The sequence below is a fragment of the Guillardia theta genome (assembly GCF_000315625.1).
Source record: "Guillardia theta CCMP2712 unplaced genomic scaffold GUITHscaffold_108, whole genome shotgun sequence".
Classification (NCBI taxonomy): Eukaryota; class Cryptophyceae; order Pyrenomonadales; family Geminigeraceae; genus Guillardia; species Guillardia theta.
In genome coordinates this window covers 25,738-42,459 of record NW_005434566.1, presented here as the reverse complement: position 1 = coordinate 42,459, position 16,722 = coordinate 25,738, and the positions used below count along the sequence as shown (strand labels likewise).

At 55.7% G+C, this 16,722-nt stretch overlaps 5 protein-coding genes across 5 annotated transcripts in view; 3 read left to right on the top strand and 2 right to left on the bottom strand.

Annotated features, from left to right (window-relative positions):
- Positions 1-1,076: 1,076 nt before the first annotated feature.
- GUITHDRAFT_117286 (hypothetical protein) lies at positions 1,077-2,731 on the top strand (the record flags this gene model as incomplete). The annotated part of the gene is made up of 2 exons (XM_005823430.1): positions 1,077-1,187; positions 1,244-2,731. The coding sequence occupies 2 exons, from the start codon at positions 1,077-1,079 to the stop codon at positions 2,729-2,731; spliced, it is 1,599 nt and encodes a 532-aa protein (XP_005823487.1).
- A 2,275-nt stretch (positions 2,732-5,006) lies between these two features.
- On the top strand, positions 5,007-5,904 carry GUITHDRAFT_145674 (hypothetical protein; the record flags this gene model as incomplete). Its single annotated transcript, XM_005823429.1, has 7 exons — positions 5,007-5,019; positions 5,142-5,188; positions 5,241-5,326; positions 5,369-5,440; positions 5,481-5,553; positions 5,650-5,775; positions 5,842-5,904. The coding sequence occupies 7 exons, from the start codon at positions 5,007-5,009 to the stop codon at positions 5,902-5,904; spliced, it is 480 nt and encodes a 159-aa protein (XP_005823486.1).
- A 252-nt stretch (positions 5,905-6,156) lies between these two features.
- Positions 6,157-7,264, bottom strand: GUITHDRAFT_89951 (hypothetical protein). Its single transcript, XM_005823428.1, has 7 exons — positions 7,228-7,264; positions 6,983-7,186; positions 6,836-6,934; positions 6,598-6,794; positions 6,480-6,555; positions 6,328-6,393; positions 6,157-6,280 (listed from the first exon to the last, which is right to left on the bottom strand). The coding sequence occupies exons 2-7, from the start codon at positions 7,172-7,174 to the stop codon at positions 6,194-6,196; spliced, it is 717 nt and encodes a 238-aa protein (XP_005823485.1). The 5' UTR covers positions 7,175-7,186; positions 7,228-7,264; the 3' UTR covers positions 6,157-6,193.
- Positions 7,265-10,760: 3,496 nt separating this feature from the next.
- Positions 10,761-14,241, top strand: GUITHDRAFT_145672 (hypothetical protein; the record flags this gene model as incomplete). Its single annotated transcript, XM_005823427.1, has 10 exons — positions 10,761-10,787; positions 11,039-11,139; positions 11,329-12,141; positions 12,313-12,394; positions 12,444-12,572; positions 13,289-13,346; positions 13,432-13,484; positions 13,527-13,562; positions 13,760-13,982; positions 14,120-14,241. 10 exons carry the CDS (start codon positions 10,761-10,763, stop codon positions 14,239-14,241), a joined length of 1,644 nt encoding a protein of 547 aa, XP_005823484.1.
- A 346-nt stretch (positions 14,242-14,587) lies between these two features.
- Positions 14,588-16,722, bottom strand: part of GUITHDRAFT_117281 (hypothetical protein) — a gene marked incomplete at both ends in the record, with an annotated part of 3,234 nt that continues 1,099 nt past the window's right edge. The window contains 10 exons of the mRNA XM_005823426.1: positions 14,588-14,632; positions 14,754-14,816; positions 14,863-14,952; positions 15,147-15,330; positions 15,482-15,573; positions 15,682-15,762; positions 15,923-15,960; positions 16,075-16,108; positions 16,246-16,299; positions 16,574-16,678. Coding sequence (XP_005823483.1) covers positions 14,588-14,632; positions 14,754-14,816; positions 14,863-14,952; positions 15,147-15,330; positions 15,482-15,573; positions 15,682-15,762; positions 15,923-15,960; positions 16,075-16,108; positions 16,246-16,299; positions 16,574-16,678 — 786 coding nt within the window. The remainder of the gene's footprint in view (positions 14,633-14,753; positions 14,817-14,862; positions 14,953-15,146; positions 15,331-15,481; positions 15,574-15,681; positions 15,763-15,922; positions 15,961-16,074; positions 16,109-16,245; positions 16,300-16,573; positions 16,679-16,722) is intronic.

The window sequence follows — 16,722 nt, the reverse complement described above, 5'->3', positions numbered from 1 at the left end:
CTGCGACTGGAGCGAGTATGTCCTGCGGCTGTGCAAGGTGAGGATATCACGCTGCTGATCCGGCGGTCAGCGAAGCGCGAGCATGCACATTGCGCTGCGCAGGCGGAATTCTTCTCTGTCCGCTGCCCCGGGCAGCGCCGGCTCCTTGTCGGCGGCTGCTCTTTCTCCATCCGCGCCGCAAAGCTGGCAGCCAACACTTTAAAGACAGAGGAGACGGCATGCCACCCACCTTCAAACCGGCAGCAAACCGTTGTGTAAGTCTTCAGCTTCCGCGTCATAGCTGCGTCGTCACCTTCGTGATCTCTCCTCCTCCTCCATCATCATCTCCATCTCCATCCTCCTCCTCCTCCTCCTCCTCCTCCTCCTCCTCCTCCTCCTCCTCCTCCTCCTCCTCCTCCTCCTCCTCATCTCCATCTCCATCATCATCATCTCCATCTCCATCTCCATCTCCATCATCATCATCATCATCATCATCTCCATCTCCATCTCCATCTCCATCTCCATCTCCATCATCATCATCATCATCATCATCATCATCATCATCATCATCATCATCATCATCATCATCATCATCATCATCATCATCATCATCATCATCATCATCATTCATTGCGGTGAACGCCGTTTACTTCATTATTGTCTCTCGACCGCCCACCCCGTCGCATTAAAGTGAGTAAAATTCTCAGTACTAAGTTTCTTACCTGACCACCCCTCCCCACCCCCTCCTCCAGGACCCGGGACCGTACACAGGCTGATTCTAGTACCCATACCCCCTCTGATCCCTCAGACTTGAAGGCTCCACCCAGTCCATTCCCCTACCCTACCGTATCATAATACCAGATGGCCAGTGGTACCCTACCCCTTCTGACAAAAAAGAAATCATGCTCACCTTTTACCCACCCCCGTCGCCGGTCCCTCCACTCTCAGAACGGCTGGCCATGCAGCGCTCACCGAACGATCAGAGGCAAGGCCAAGGATCAGCAGCAGGAGGTCAGGTCAACAACGCTCTGAATCAGGGGCTTCAGTCTTCTCGAGCACCAAACCTGAGTTCGGGCGTTAGCTTGTCTCTCTGCCAGATGCCGGATCAGCTCAAAGCATCACTGGAGAATCTGACCCGACAAGTAGAAGATTTGCGCCAAAAGCACAACACGTCAGTTCTCACAATGTCCAACAGCCTCGAAGAGCTCGTGAGAGCTGTGCGAAGCCTCATAGAAGAGTCTCAGGTCGGAGCTCCCGATGCAAGACTGCAAACTTTGCAAGAGACATTCCGATCCCAAGAGCAAGCCCTCCCGGAGTCCAAGGCGTCAACAAGGATATCGGAGATGTGACAGCGAAGCTACTTACCAACGAGCAACGAGTGCAGGACCTCGCACAGACTGTGCAGCAAATGCAAGATAGCAACCGTGATATCATGACGAAGCTGGATCTGCTGATTGCCCGTCCCCCTGTGGTGGAGAGCCACGTGCCTTCCTCCCAAACTTTCCCATTCGACAGCAAGGAGGAGGCAGGGATGAGGGGCAACTTGGCTGCTGCCGATGGAGACGAGGTACATGCTGGTAACTGTCAGGACACGAGCCCACAGCTGAAACCGCTGCTGCGTCCTCCAGAGCAGCAACAAGAACTCGGCGAGAGAGCTGCTTCCAGCTGTGACCAACGACCGCGTTCACCTATTCTGGTCAGCGACGACGAAGACCAACAAGCAGGGAGCTCCAACGACCACTCTCAGCGTATAACAACATCCCGCAGTTGCTGCCCAGCAGGTTCAACTTCTTCTGGTAGTCGCCTCCCTCTGACGTCTTGCCGCTGTCAATCAGATCCTTTCACAAGCTCGTCAGCCCTCAGAGTCTGGCCAGCAGCCGCTAGTCCAGACGCTCGGACGCAAGGGTTGTCGCTTGCTGGGCCAGCAGCTGCAGGCGACAGCAAAGCATCGATAAAGAGTGAAGGGCGGCAGGGACAGGCATTCCACACGCCACAGACGGGCAGGATGGGATCTGGATTTGGTGTGAGCAGCAGCTCGCCACAAAGGGAGAGAGAAGCGCTCAGGAGCCGAGTCACTGGGAGGAAACGGGAAAGGCAGATCGACTCTCAGAAGGAGACAGAAGCGACAGGATCAAGCTCATCCTCCTCGCAAGCTCCTGGGGCTGCTCCTTGCAAGCGAATCAGAACTCCAACAGAACGGTTTGTTCCTCAGCCTACAAGTCACTATCAACGGGCACCCCCAAGACCCCGCCGGCAACCGCTAGACGAGGCCATGGTTAAGAAGCTTGATGCGAAAGAATTGATGCTCCTACTGCTACAGTGTTACATGAGGGCAAGGACAAATCACATAAGCTGCGATGATTTCAAAGAGCATGTATGGACGGAGAGCTTGTTGGAGGTGTGGAAGACGAGGATTCAGAGTGTGCTTCCTTCAGCATTGATAGATACCCTCAGGGATCAGAGGTCCTCTGTCGTCGCGTGCCAATTCGTCGATACGAAAGAAAATCGGGCGAGTTGGTACATTGGGAAAGTGAGTTCAGACCCTCACCCGCAGCGGATCCGAGTGGCGTTTACGGATGGGGATGTGCAGGAGTATGACCTGAACCAAGAGGTGCGGTCGATGGGAGATGCCCCACGGGAGGAGGAGGATTCGGAATGCTTCCAAGTCTTTCTTGACGCTGAGATGGCAAAGCTGGAAGAGTTCGAGCCGGAGGTCCGGGCGTTTCTGGTCAGTGGCACCTTGTTCGGCTGAGGAGGGTGTTGTGCCCTCCTAACTTCGGCTTTCCTCCCGTCTTCGGAGGCTGCTAGCGCTCAGCCAACGGTAGTAAAAGTTTACCACGTTCAAAGTCAACTCTAGTATGCCAGTAGGAGCAGGGCTGGGGTTCGAGCCACCTGACTGGTTTTCAAAACGTTTCTCGGATATTCCATGCAGTTTAGTGCAGTGTGCCAAGTGGCTTCAACTTGGAGGATACGACGTTGTGCTTGTAGACAAGTGTAATGCAGGTGCAGGAAAAGCCCGGCCTGCTGATGGAACGTATGCCAGCCGTGCCAGTCAGATAGCGCCGAGTTAACAAAAACTCTCCTGTAAACCAAGACGACTTACGTGTTTGCAAGGCGGCCAATGTAGCGTGTGTGGACGAAGAGGGGGCTTTCCTAGCCGTCTTGCTAAGGTCCTCTCATGTCTGGATGCTTGGGTTTCACATCTTAGCATACAGTCTATCTCTCATGTGCTCCTCAATTCTGGATTTGTGTGCATTAAACTCGGTCTTGAGCAAAAACTGTCTTGTTACAACTAAGGTCGATGTGATATCTGCGTGACTTTTGACTAGTACAAGTCTAACAAACTTGTATTCCGTCGGTTATGGGCCCCGATTACATGCTCAATCATGTTGATCTTATATTTGGTTAGTTGAATTGTTTACTGGAGTTTTTTTCTTTCTTGGTATTGTTTTCCCGTTGCTGTTGAAAATTCATGCAAATTCTATCAAGCTTTACACATTCGGATGACTCCTCTCTTCAATCAGGCTCTCTTTCTAGCCGCAAGTTGTTTAGGCCTCTCATCTCAGCCTCAATTTGTTTGATTGATCTTCGAATTGGAAAAACAAGCCTTCCCCAGCCAGATTGGTCGGTCGAATATCTGCTTAACCGTGTGGAAACGCACTTGAAGCTGATTCGATTTTAATCTTCTTGATCTTTGAGTAGGATCAAATGGAACTACCAGGAGATCTGGCGGAAGTTTTCATGTCATGGAGCTAGGCTGTGGCATGCATAACTGGAGCTACTTCTGGATCGGCGAACAAGGTACTACTGCACAACAATCTTCAGATGCCTTGAAACGGATGTTCCAATCTCGCGGCAGCAATCTCTGGTCACAAGTTCTTTACGGTTCAAAATTTATCTTTTGGTCTTCAAATGCCGGCGGGCACGCTCTCTCTCTCTCTCTCTCTCTCTGTTATCTGAACTCCGAAGTTCTCTCCTCAGACTCTCTTATCTTATCCTCCTTCTCTCGTCATTGCATCAGCTCGCCAGGCATCTCCCTTATCTCTGCACTGCACATCTAATAGCCCTGCATGAAAATCTTCTTCAGAATGGACAATCCTTGAATGGTTATTGCCCACTCAGCATGACTGTGAACTTGACGTTGTATCGTCGTATCTTGACTTGGATCTGCTGACATTCTTGTTTGTGTGACTTTCTGACGTCCGATGTGACGTACTATTTCAGAAACTCGGGGGGAGGATGGAACGTATGCCAGCCGTGCCAGTCAGATAGCGCCGAGTTAACAAAAACTCTCCTGTAAACCAAGACGACTTACGTGTTTGCAAGGCGGCCAATGTAGCGTGTGTGGACGAAGAGGGGGCTTTCCTAGCCGTCTTGCTAAGGTCCTCTCATGTCTGGATGCTTGGGTTTCACATCTTAGCATACAGTCTATCTCTCATGTGCTCCTCAATTCTGGATTTGTGTGCATTAAACTCGGTCTTGAGCAAAAACTGTCTTGTTACAACTAAGGTCGATGTGATATCTGCGTGACTTTGGACTAGTACAAGTCTAACAAACTTGTATTCCGTCACCTGCACAACATTGGGCAAGACATTGCACAACATTGGGTAAGATCACATACTCGGCGGACTTTTGCAGCCTCGACGTCACCATCCATGTGTCTCCTCATGTCAGAATCTTTATGCCGCAGTGCTCAGCTGGGACTTGTGACAAGAGTTCGGACAGGAACCGGCGACTCAGTGCGCCTCTGAGTGAGACGGTGAGATTCTCCTGTGCCAGGGCCTGAGAGGAGACTCAGAGCACTGATCAGAGCCGCGTCCTCCTGATCAGAGCTCTGATCGCAACTTCAAGATTCAGTCACCCGGGCCCGCCGGGCTGATCACCCCGGGCCGGGTGCCAGAGTGATAGTACGCGGCGAAGTACCGTACGGTCCCGGGTCACTAGTCTCCCCGGGCCCTTGTCGGATCCGATGGTGACCGGTGCAGATAACTCATCACCCTCATTTCACGACACTTGGGGTTCTGAAAATGCGGTCGGCAGGTACGAAGGGAGGGAGGAAGGGAGAAGGAGAGGAGAAGGAGAGGAGAAGGAGAGGAGAAGGAGAGGAGAAGGAGAGGAGGAGAAGTAGAAGAGGATGGAGGGCATGACTTGAGATGCTGCAGTGGTTGCTGCTGGCTTGGCCGTGGCACTGCTCGCCGGGGTTCTCTTGGTGAGTCAGGGACGAGGTGGCATGGCTGTGCTCGAAGTGACTTTCTTGTTAGATCGCTCAGAGATCTTCTCGAGCAGGGAGCATGAAGCAACAAGTTGATGAGATGGCTGCCTCGAGGCCTAGGGTTCTTCTCAGCAGGTAAGGGAGCGTCTGCCGATGGTTGCGGTCATTGTCCTTTAGGAAGAAGCTTCGACGTGGCCCCGTCAACGTCGTGAGGAAGGTGGCGATCAGAGTGACTTCGCTGCCAGCAAGGTGAAGGACCTGATGCATCCCTCCTCTCACTCCTGCGCAGCCATAGGGCTCGCGAGATGCAGCTGAGCTCTCAAGATCGCCCGCAGCTCACTGCCGTGGAACAAGCCAGGCAAGTCAAGCTTCGCTTTTCCGCCCTGCCATGACCGGCCGCGTCTTGGGTTGCATGACGACTGCCCGGCAGATGTGTGGGGATGCTGCATGCTTGCCAGTCGTGGCTGGAGCTCAAAGATGGGCAGCAGAACAGCATCGTGATCACATCGCCATCCGACTCGAGCAAGGAGCTTCTCAACAAAGACCTCGTGCTGCCGGACTCGGGGGGGGCGATCCCGGAAGAGGTGAGGAGAGGGAGTGGGAGCAAGAGAAGTTGAAGAGAGCGCCAGACATGGAGTGTGATGGTGAAGGCGTGCAAGTATGGCCTCTCAGACCTCTCCATGTGCGACAAACCCGATCACTGGCCGAGGTGAAGCCCCTCCCTCCTGCTTCCTCTCCCTCCTCGTTCCTCTCCCTCCTCGTTCCTCTCCCATTGTTCGCCTCGACCTCCCTCCCATTGTTGCGTTCGAGCTCAAGAGATTTCAGATGTACCGGAGAAACCTGCACGCATTCGACAGGCAAGGACAAGGGAGCCAGAGAGGTGATGTGGACCGAGGGACGAGCATTGCTGATCAAGGCTGGCAGGAGAAGCAGGAGAAGCAGCAGCAGCAGCAGCAGCACGAGAAGGGGCAATCCAAGTCTTCTTCACCCCAATCCAGAAGGTCATGAAAACAGACGAGCTACGGCTTCTCTCAGCTCCGCCTCCCTCGCTCCCAGCACTGACCCAACTTGTTCTCCTCCCTTGTACAGCTGTGAAGCGAACTTTAGCGCTAGACACTTTCTGCCTCCTCTTTCACCAGGAATGTCGGCATGGACTCGATGTGGCAGAAGGATGCAGTTTCATCGTTCTCGTCCACGTCCACCTGTCCCATCAGCATCAGTTCTTTGCTTCCTTCCTCTATCCTTCTCCGTCTCCCCTCTCCTCCCGTCTCCTTTCCCCTCTTCTCACCGTCACAAACACTCCTTCCTCATGTCTTGCTGCCAGTCGCTCTAGCGTTGGCTTCATCCGCTTGCAGGGTTGGCACCTGTCAGGGATTCAGCTGAGGTCGAGTAGAGGCAGGGCCTGCCAGGAAGCGGTGAAGTCAACAACGACAACTCGATCCCTCGCCTGCTCGAGCAGCTGCTGAAAGTCTCCGAGCGTCTTCACCTCTCCGATGCTTCCTCGGGGGGGGAGGAGACCATCCTCGCCTCGCCTCGCCTCCTCCCCCCCCTCCTCGTAGCTTGACAGCAGCTGCTCGTAGGCTTTCAGATCTCCTCCAACAACCTGACAGCACTCAGCATCCTCACGGTCTTTGGCTCGCTTACCTGATGTTTCTTCTGCCCGTCCTTGTACACGTGCAGGACGGGAAACTGCCCGGAGAATCTCACGCCCTCACGCGCGAGCTCATCCAGACACTCGTCCACCTGCTCCCTCTCGTCACCTTCAGCCCCCCCCCCCCTCCCCTCCCTCACCCGCATGCTGCACATCACTAGCCCTTGCACGCGGGCCGCACGGGACTCAGCAAGCTCGAGCACGCGCTGACTGGCGACGCTGGCGGGGTGACTGAGGAAGAAGACGGCGAGGGACTGCCCTTGCGCGCAGAGAGAGGTCTCCTCTCCTCCCTTGAGTCGCTTCCACTCCGACACCGTCTCAATCCTCAACATGTTGCCCTCCCTCTGAGACCCCGTCAGCTTCATCTCCTGCTCTCCTGCCTCACCTTGAGCCCTCCCCTCCTGCTCCCCCTCCCTTCTCCGCTCGAGGCTTCTCCTGCTCCTGCCGCAGACCAATCGTGTCCCATCGCGGTCTTGAAGAGAGAGGGCATGTACTTCTCCTGCACACGTTTCACTCCTCCTCTTCTCCTCTGCCCAACCTCCACCGCTCGAGCCGCAAGCCCCAATGATTGAGTTGCGCCGGCCTCCTTGGGCTCCTTCGCTTTCTCAGCTGCGAGCTCCTAGAAACAGTATGAGCATGAGGAGCAGTGTTGTTGTTGTTGTTGTTGTTGTTGTTGTTGTTGTTGTTGTTGTTGTTGTTGTTGTTGTTGTTGTTGTTGTTGTTGTTGATGATGATGACGACGACGAGCACGAGGCACCTTAAGGCGCATCTGCTGTTCCTGGCGGATTTTTCGCTGACGATCATCCTCACGAGAAGTTCTTGCGGGAGAGTCCCAAAGAGAAGAAGAGAAGGGAAGAGAAGAGAAGGGAAGAGAAGAGAAAAGAAAAGAAGAGAAGGGAAGGGAAGGGAAGGGAAGGGAAGGGAAGGGAAGGGAAGGGAAGGGAAGGGAAGGGAAGGGAAGGGAAGGGAAGGGAAGGGAAGGGAAGAAGAAAACAAATGAGGAGACGACTGGGAGGCTGAGCGGTTCACCTTGTGAGCAGAGAGGAGAGAAAGAAGAGCAAGTAAGGGACAAACAGAGTTATGCTCATCAACACTCCCCATTGCGGCCAACTGCGAGCAAACGTGTAAGGAAGAGTCGAAGAACAAGGAAGGGAAGGATGAGAGGAGGGGAGGGCAAGGATGGATGTGTGTGGATGAGGGAGGGGAGGATGGGGGCAGAGGCTGAGGTGGAGGAGAGCAGAACCGGTTGAGGAAGAGGGAAGAGACGATTGCCAGCCTCATGGTGAAGTCCCACGGAACTTCAAACTTGTGCCAGTGAGCAGCCTGTCTCCCTCTCCCTCCTCACCTGCCACTCGTCTCCTCCTCTGCTCCTCCGCACATGGCTCCCCAACATCAGATCCTGCGGCAGCACCGTCAGAGATGGTCCAGGCGGAAACGAGAAGAGCAGGAGGAGAGACGTGGGAGAGGAGAGGGCGGAGGGAGTGAAGGAGAGAGAGGAAGACGAGCTTGACCACGAGTCTCCGCGAGTCCGAGGAGCAGAAGAGCATCAGGTCCAGCATGCTGCAGCTCGCGCTGATCCAGCAGAGAGCCTTTAGTCTAGGAGCGAGCAGACTGAAAGAGCGTGAGGGGAGGCGAGGAAGAGGAGGCGGCAAGTCTACCTGGTCGGCCACATTTCAGCGAGGCGAGAAAGTTCCCAGGTCTAGGAGGCAGTCAGAGCAGCCGAGGGAGGCGAGCAGGCGACTACCATGTCGACTGAGTCAGCGACGGTCCTGGTGAAAGAGGACCAGAGGAGTCGCAGCTCGAACCTGCTCGTTTGCACCTGCCGCGCGTCACGCGCCCTCGACCCCCTGGTCGCTCACCAGAATCTTATGGAGGGAGAGCGCGAGACCCTCGAGAGCCTCGGAGAGCATGTAGAGAAACGCCTCCAGCCCTCCCTGCCCGACCATCAGCTGGCAGAGAGCAGAGGAGGAGAAGCGACTTACCTGGGAGTTCCCCGAGGGAGGGCGAGAAAGACGACTGCCAGAGCAGTGAGTCAGAAGCGACAGGCAGGAGAGAAGTCGAGAAGGTGGATCGGACTGAAGGAGGGGAGGAGGGGATGGGGAGGAGTCAACGAGGACCTGTAGACAAAGAAGAATGCAGTGACGTAGAGCACGCAGTTGATGGCCCCGTCAAGCACGAACCTCCTCCTACTCTCCATTACTTGCTGCCAGTAGAACGACATTCGCACCAGAGAAAGGGAGGAGGAGACAGTCGGGTTGAACTGCTGCTAGCGAGCCCAAAGCTTGTGGCCAGAAGATCTTTCAGTCGAGAAAGGAGGAGAAGGGTGGGGGAGGAAACGACAGGAGAGCAAAGCAAGAGCAAGAAACCTTTTTTTCACTCGAACCTGAACCCAGCAGACTCAGCGAGGTGAGAGAGGTAGGAGACGGAGAGAGGAGAGAGGTAGGTTCACGTGGATGTCGATGGCGAGAAAGAGGAGGAACAAGGAGTTGACGAAGAATTCCAAGTCCGGGTGATGAAGCTTTCCTGCAGCCAAGCCAGAAAGAGTGAGCAAAATGGATGGATGGGGAGAGGGACAGAGGAAGAGAGGGAGGGGGGAGAGGAGGGGAGGAAGGAAGAGAGGGAGTGGAGGTAGGGAACGAGGAAGAGAGGGGAGGAGGAAGGAAGTTCAAGTACCTAACGTTTGATCAGAAAAGAGCTTGATCGCTTCCCAGCATCGCATGTAGAGCTTGGCTGAGACCGACTCTCCCCTCACACTGCTTGAGGTTCAGACGCGACCCGCCAACTCGCCGACGCTCACGAGAGCCCGGGGGTCTCCTCGAAGGGAGGAAGGAACGTGAGGAGCCAGTGGATGAAGATGAAGGGCCAGGTCAGCATGCGGAGGAAGGCACTCACGAACAACGCCTGCGACAGACAAGCAGAGTGAGGGAGAGACGAAGGGAACACAAGCTGCACCTGAAAGAAGTTCCAGATGATAACTGCCAAAGACAACCAGAACAAGAACGAGACTGTCATATCAGATCAGACAAGAGAAAGAACGAGACTGTCATATCAGATCAGACAAGAGAAAGAACGAGACTGTCATATCAGATCAGACAAGAGAAATAGAGAGGGAGAGAGGGAGGGAGGAATGGATGGAAATCTCGCCCGCTCTTCCTCTTTTCGTAATCCTCTCCTCCTTCCCATTTCTGATCCCGCTGATCCTGTTGGTGCTGGTGCTTGTGCTGGTGCTGCCCCTGCCCCTGCTCCTGCCCCTGCTCCTGCTCCTGCTCCTGCCCCTGCTCCTGCCCCTACCCCTGCCCCATGCTGCTGCTCCCGCTCCTGCTGCTGCTGCTGCTGCTGCTCCCGCTCCTGCTCCTGCTCCTGCTCTTGCCCCTACCCCTGCCCCATGCTCCTGCTCCTGCTCCAGCTCCAGCTCCAGCTCCAGCTCCAGCTCCAGCTGCTGCTGCTGCTGCTGCTGCTGCTGCTGCTCCTTCTGTTGTTTCTTTCACTCACTCGTGCTCATTGTTCGGCGTGTCCTCATCGACGAAACCGGCGCCATAGCCACAGATCCTTCCAGCTGACATTTCAAAACTTACGTGAAGATTTCAAAATTGGAGATAAACTTTGAACATTCAAAATGATTTCGTCAGTTTTCTAGGAGGATGCAGGATGGAGAGACGAGATGGGCGATGAAGAGAGGAGGGGAGAGGAGGGGAGGGGAGAGGAGAGGAGGGGAGGGGAGGGGAGGGGAGGGAGGGGAGGAGGGGGAGGAGGGGAGAGGAGGGGAGAGGAGGGGAGAGGAGGGGCGGGGAGGAGGGAGGAGGGGAGAGGAGAGGGGGGGGGAGAAGAGGCGATGCGACCCAGAGATAGGGGGACTACAGGGAGAAGAACAAAGGAGGGGAGACAGCGACGAGAGCAATGTAGGGGAGATGAGACGGGATGGGATGGGACCAGAGAAAGCAGCAGGTCAGCAGCGGAGCACGGGAGGCAGCATGCATATGAAAGATGTTTGTTTGTTTTTGCGACGGGACGTGAGCTCAAGAAGAAGAACAAGAGGCTTTTGTGAAAGTCAGTGGATGCGACTGAGAGGTTGATAAGATCAGAGGATGCGATTGATATGTTGATGAGATGAGTGGCTCAGCTGAGTGGCTGGCGTGTCTGTATGGACATCAACTAGTGTGTCGATCTTCCTCGTCTAGTGCCTGACGCGCATCAAGGCAGGAGCAGGGCTGATGTCGGTGCCCTTGAATTGGTATCGCAAGGAGCAGCAGGGCAGCCAAGGCAAGTCTTGCTCGAGGTGTCGCAGGCACAAGGTCAGGTGCGACAAGAGAAGGCCATGCCATCACTGCTCGAGACTCGGGCTCGAAGACGGCTGCGACGCTGTCTTCGGCATCTCCACCTGCGAGCCCTGCAGGCAGTCGAAGCTCAAGTGCGACAAGCTGAGACCATGCGGCACCTGCTTGCGACGAGCCCGAGCTGAAGCTTGTCAAGACGCTGCCGGTCACAGCAACGATGAGCTGTCATCGCCTCAAGTCCCGCTCCCAGCTCGGCTGTCTCCTCGAGCTGAGCCCGAGACTCCCTGGCCCCTTCAGCTCTCCGTGCGGCTGTCGACAGACCGAGCATCGCACGTTGCTGACCCTTCGCTGGGCCACCTGCAGCTGCTGGCGATGAGGATGTCTCAAGCCGGGTACTCGGGGACTTCGATCCTGTACATGTTCAACAGCATGGGGAAGGAGCTCTTTCAGACCATGAACGACGTCATGGCCTTCCTCGTCAGCCTGCAGGCACAGGCAAAATTAGCCTCCACAACCCCCACCCCTTCCTCCTCCCCCTCTCCCTCCCCCTCTCCTTCCCCCTCCAGCATCAATCACCTCCTACATTCTGGTGCGGACTGTACAGGGCAAGCGAGCGCGATGCTGGTGGAGGGGCGGCAGGCGGCAGGGTCGTGGACGGTCTTCTGGGAGGATGACTACCTCATCCGCAAGGGCCTGCAGGTCGGGCATGGGCTCGGCCGCCTCCTCCACCGCAATCCGGAGGAGATCCTCTCACGCGCGGCCCGCTGCGAGTTCGAGCTTCCCTCCTCCGACCTCGAGTTCCTGTGCATGATCGTCGACGACCTCCTCCGCCTCTCCTTTCCCCGCATTGTCCGCTACCATCGCATCTGCCGGCGCTCCACCGACGGGCGGCTGGAGGAGTCGAGCCTGGTGCGAGTGACGTCAGTGAAGCACCTGGAGCAGGAGCGTCTGAGGTCCACGTCCCACACCATGGAGATCCTCGACGCCGGCGACTGGGACAGGATCCACGCGGACAGAAGCGCTTGGTGAGAGTGTGCTCCCTCGCTCCTGACTCTCTGCCTCCTCTCCTACCTACCAGCCATCCTGCTCGTCTCCGGGCAGCACTTCCCCCCTCTCGTCCCTCTTGCTTCTTCCATCTCTCTTCCCTCGACTCCTTGTGCTTCGTGCTGACACGCGTGCGGCTCTGCGCATGGCAGGATGACGTACATGCAGCTCAAGAGCTTCCTGGGGGAGGAGCTGAGCGCTGACGAGCTGCTGCTGACGCACAAGAAGGACATGGTGAGTAGTCGGGGAGGAGGAGGAGGCGAGAGGTTGAGAGCGTCTGCAGCTTTTCTCTGAGCACTTCGCGACGTTGAACGAGACGGAAGAAGGAAGACAGAAGCTGAAGAGGATCGCCATGTTCATTCGCAACAAGTTCAACCTCTCCTCTCCTCCGCCGAGCGACCAGATCGAGACCGTCACGTGAAGTGATGCGAGCAGCTTCGTGCTCTAGTAGCGAGGATAGACAACAGAGGAGAGCTGATACGTTGTAGATAGGTAAGTAGGAAAGGAGGGAGGGAGGCAGGGAGGCAGGGAGGCAGGGAGGCAGGGAGGCAGGGAGGCAGGGAGGCAGGGAGGCAGGGAGGCAGGGAGGCAGGGAGGCAGGGAGGCAGGGAGGCAGGGAGGCAGGGAGGCAGGGAGGCAGGGGAAGCAAGGAATGGTATCGAAACTCGCTTGAGGGAGTCAAGAGCAGAGCAAGTGTTGAGTGCTCACTGATCCTGGAAGTGAACTTGTAGTGTGAAATATCCAGTGTTAATTTCAAAATGTAACTGAAAGTCTCAATTTAGTGCTGTAGCTCTGACCAGCAGTGATCGAGCACATCACATCTTCCCTCCCCTCCCTTTCCTTCCCTTCCCTTCCCTTTCCTTCTCTTCTCTTCCCTTCTCTTCCCTTCCCCTCCCTTCCCTTCCCTTCCCCTCCCTCCCCTTCCATTCCATTCCCTCCTCTCCCTCTCCTCTCATCTCGATTTTCTTTCCGTCTCCCCCCACTCTCTTGGTTTCTTTCTCGAGCTTTCCGATGGCAACTACAAGTTCGCTCTCTCCCCAGTAGACGACGAGGCACCATGGAAGCGCGACACGTCAGTTTTCTCTCTTCCCTCTCTCCTCGCTCCTCCTGTCTCATACCTGCCATCAGAGTCCAGCAACCAACCATGTAAGTGAGGACGAGGCAGTCGCGCGAGCGTTGCAGCAAGGTAACAAAGACTCCACTCCTCTCGTGCTCTCATGCTCTCGCTCTCTCTCTTCCTGCTCGCGCTCATGTTTGATTCTTTCCTGCAGCCCTCGCCTTCTCTCCGGACTCGTACGACCAGCAGATCGCCATTGCCCTGCAGGTCTCGCCCCTCCTCCTCCTCTCGCGCTCAAAGTCTCTGCAGGAAGCAGAGAACACGATGGGAGTTGAGCTCGCCGAGGTGAGGAGAGGGACGAGGAAGCGAGAGCGTGGGTATGCAGGAGATGGTTAGGAAGGGAGTTGGGAAAGGAGAGGAGGGTAGGGTGAGATTGACGCTGGTCTGGTGGTGTAGGAGGAGGGCACAACAACCGAAGTCGTCGAGATTGATGTCGGGTAGATGAAGACTTGTGCGGGTCAAAGACTGACGAGACTTGACAGCTGCTCTCGATGTTACGTGCCCCAAGAAGATATCGACCGACAAGGGTCTCCTCCTCCTCCTCTATCATCATCTCCGCCAACGTCAACATTTTCATTATCCCGATGCTCCTGCTCCTGCTGCTCATCTTCGTCATCCCCATCACCTCATTCTATGGTCATGACAGTCTTCTCAGCAAGTTTCGCTTCTATCTTGTTCTCCTCGTTTGCCCCTGCTTGGTACTCGGTGAGGTCTGACTTAGACCTGGCAAGGGCATGACGATCAAGTTCCGTTCCCTCCTGCTCTTCCTCGTCCTCATCATAATCATCGGTTTCTTCGCTCCGGTCGACAGCTTCATCCTCCTCCTCTCGCGTGACTCGCAGGTCAGGTCGACAACTGGGTGCATGGCGGAGGTTTCTTCGCGGGCCTCAGCTTCGGCTTCCTCGCGTTCCGGCAAAACTTCGAGTCAGAAGTGAACAAGAGGATAGCGGAGACGTTCGGGTGAGACGATGAGAGGAAGAGCTGCGCGAGAGGGAGGGAAGGAATGGAGGGAGGGAGGGAGGGAGGGGGAGGGAGGGAGGCAAGGAGGGCGGGAGGGAGGGAGTGACAGGTCACAGGGTTCTCTACGTGCTGGGAGTTCTGGGGCTCTTCATTGCGATCTTCTTTGCCTTCAAATAAGTTGATGGGAGAATCCAGCGAGGGCACCAACCTCCTCCTCCTCCTCCTCCTCCTCCTCCTCCTCCTCCTCCTCCTCCTCCTCCTCTACCGCCTCTGCTTTCTTCTCTTCTTCTCGTTGGCAGGCAACTAAGAGTGATAAGTCTCATCCTCGAGGTTCAGGTCCTCTTGTCGCTTTACAGCTTGTAGTCAAAGCCGTTGACGAGGAGAGTGAGGAGCGCCTGCTGAGAATCAGCAAGCAGAAAACCCTTCCCCTCCTCCACCTCCACCTCTCCTCCTCCCCCCGCCTCCCCAACCCCCTTCTCAACTTCCTCCTCCTCCTCCTCCTCCTCCTCTTCGCACCTTCTGCGCGTGAAGTCGGTTCTCCGCCTGATCGTAGATGACGCTTTGCGGTCCATCCAGCACCTGCCGCATGCTCGACATCCTCATCTCCTCCTCCTCTTTTCTTCACCTCAGCCGTCTGCTCCTCTCCTCGCACAGCAGGCAGACAGTTCATGAAGATCGCGCCCTTGTCCGCCAACTTCATCGTCTCTCCTGTCACCTGGCGACAAACATGACAAGGGAAGGTGGGAGGAGGCGGAAGAAGAAGAGGGAGTGAGAGTGAGAACGATGATGATGATGATGATGATGATGATGATGATGATGATGATGATGATGATGATGATGATGATGATGATGATGATGATGATGATGATGATGATGATGATGATGATGATGAGGAGGAGGAGGGAATACCTGGTAGGGCATCAAGGCCTTGAACCTCTCCTGTCGCTCATCTTGAGGGATCCCGTAGCTCATCCACGAGTCGCAGTAGACGATGTTGGCGCCAGCGACAGCCTCGTCCTTGCTGTTGCTGATCTTGAACGATCCTCCCTTGTTCTCCTCAAGCAGCTTCTCGCACTCCTTCACCACACTCCACCTGCCCCTCATATCACTGATCAACTCCTCTCCTCTCCTCTCCTCTCCTCTCCTCTCCTCTCCTCCCCTTCGCGTCCCCTTCACCTCCACCCATCGCCTCCTCCTCCTCCTCCTCCTCCTCCTCCTCCGCCTCCTCCTCCTCCTTCACTCACTCCACATTGAATCCCTTGTCTGCTGGCCCGGCAACTGTAACGTGGAATCCCATGATGCAGCCCAGACGCATCAGGTCGTACGTCATGTTGTTCTGTCCTTGTGTCATTTGCCTGCCCCCGTCCTCCCGTCTCTTCCTCTCTTTCCCTCTCCCTCGCTCCCTCTCCCTCGCTCCCGAGTTCATCCTCCTCTCGCTCTCTACCTGGCAGTCGCCAACGAAGGCGAGTTTCATCCCCTCGTAGGAGCCATAATGCTCGATGATGGTGAGAAAATCGGCGAGCATCTGCCAAATACCATGAGAAGCAGAGTGAGTGAGTGAGTGAGTGAGTGAGTGAGTGAGTGAGTGAGTGAGTGAGTGAGTGAGTGAGTGAGTGAGTGAGTGAGTGAGTGAGTGAGTGAGTGAGTGAGTGAGTGAGTGAGTGAGTGAGTGAGTGAGTGAGGACCTGGCACGGATGACCATAATCGTCGAGAGCATTCACAACTGCCAAGTAGCGTCAAAAAGAAAGGCAGAAGGAGAGCAGTGAGGAAACAAGAGAGGGGAAGGAGGAGAGAGCGAAGCAGCGATGGTAGTGGTGATGAGGATGATGCTGTATACCAGGGATGGTGGCGTTCTCAGCGAGTTCTTCGATCTGTGTGAAGTGAGACGATGAAGGCCAAAGGGAGAGGAAGACATCAAGAAATCAAAGATGCTCGAAGGAAATCAGGCAAGGCTACGAGAGGACAGGAAAGAGGAGAATCGAAGAGGAAGGCAGGGAGGGAGGAGCACCGCTTGTCTTGTCTTGAGTCGAGCAGTCATCACATCTACATACCTCGACACCACCTGCAGCATCTAACGTTTCAAAATCTCCTCGTCTCTCCACATCCCTCGCCAATCTCCCCTTGCCCTCTCCAATCCTCCCTCCTCCCTCCCCTCCCTCCTTTCCTTTTCTCTCCTCGTTGCCCTTCCCTTTCCTCTCCCCTTCCCTCTCCTTCCCTCTCCTCTCCCCTTCCCTTCCCTCTCTTTCCTCTCCCCTTCCCTTCCCTCTCCTTCCCTCTCCTCCTCTCCTCCTCCTCTCTTCCTTCCCCTCTCTTTCCCCTCTCTCCTCCCCCGTCACCTTGGCTGTGTCAAGAATAGACTCTTTCTTTCCCAGCGGCGAGTCAGCGAGCGCGTAGTAGATGCAGTGACCTCCCAGCTGAGTCATGCCAGTCTCCAGCGACACCTACCATGTATGTGAGGGGAAGGGAAGGAGGGAGAGGAGGAGGA

Bases quoted from the DNA above. Each gene is read 5' to 3' on its own strand.
- GUITHDRAFT_89951 (XM_005823428.1), bottom strand. From the start codon at position 7,174: ATGTTGAGGATTGAGACGGTGTCGGAGTGGAAGCGACTCAAGGGAGGA. The intron at 6,556-6,597 runs GCAGGCCCTGCC...AATCCCTGACAG, and splicing joins GTTGACTTCACCGCTTCCTG to GTGCCAACCCTGCAAGCGGA. The intron at 6,394-6,479 runs GTGAGAAGAGGG...CTGATGGGACAG, and splicing joins AGGAAGGAGTGTTTGTGACG to GTGGACGTGGACGAGAACGA.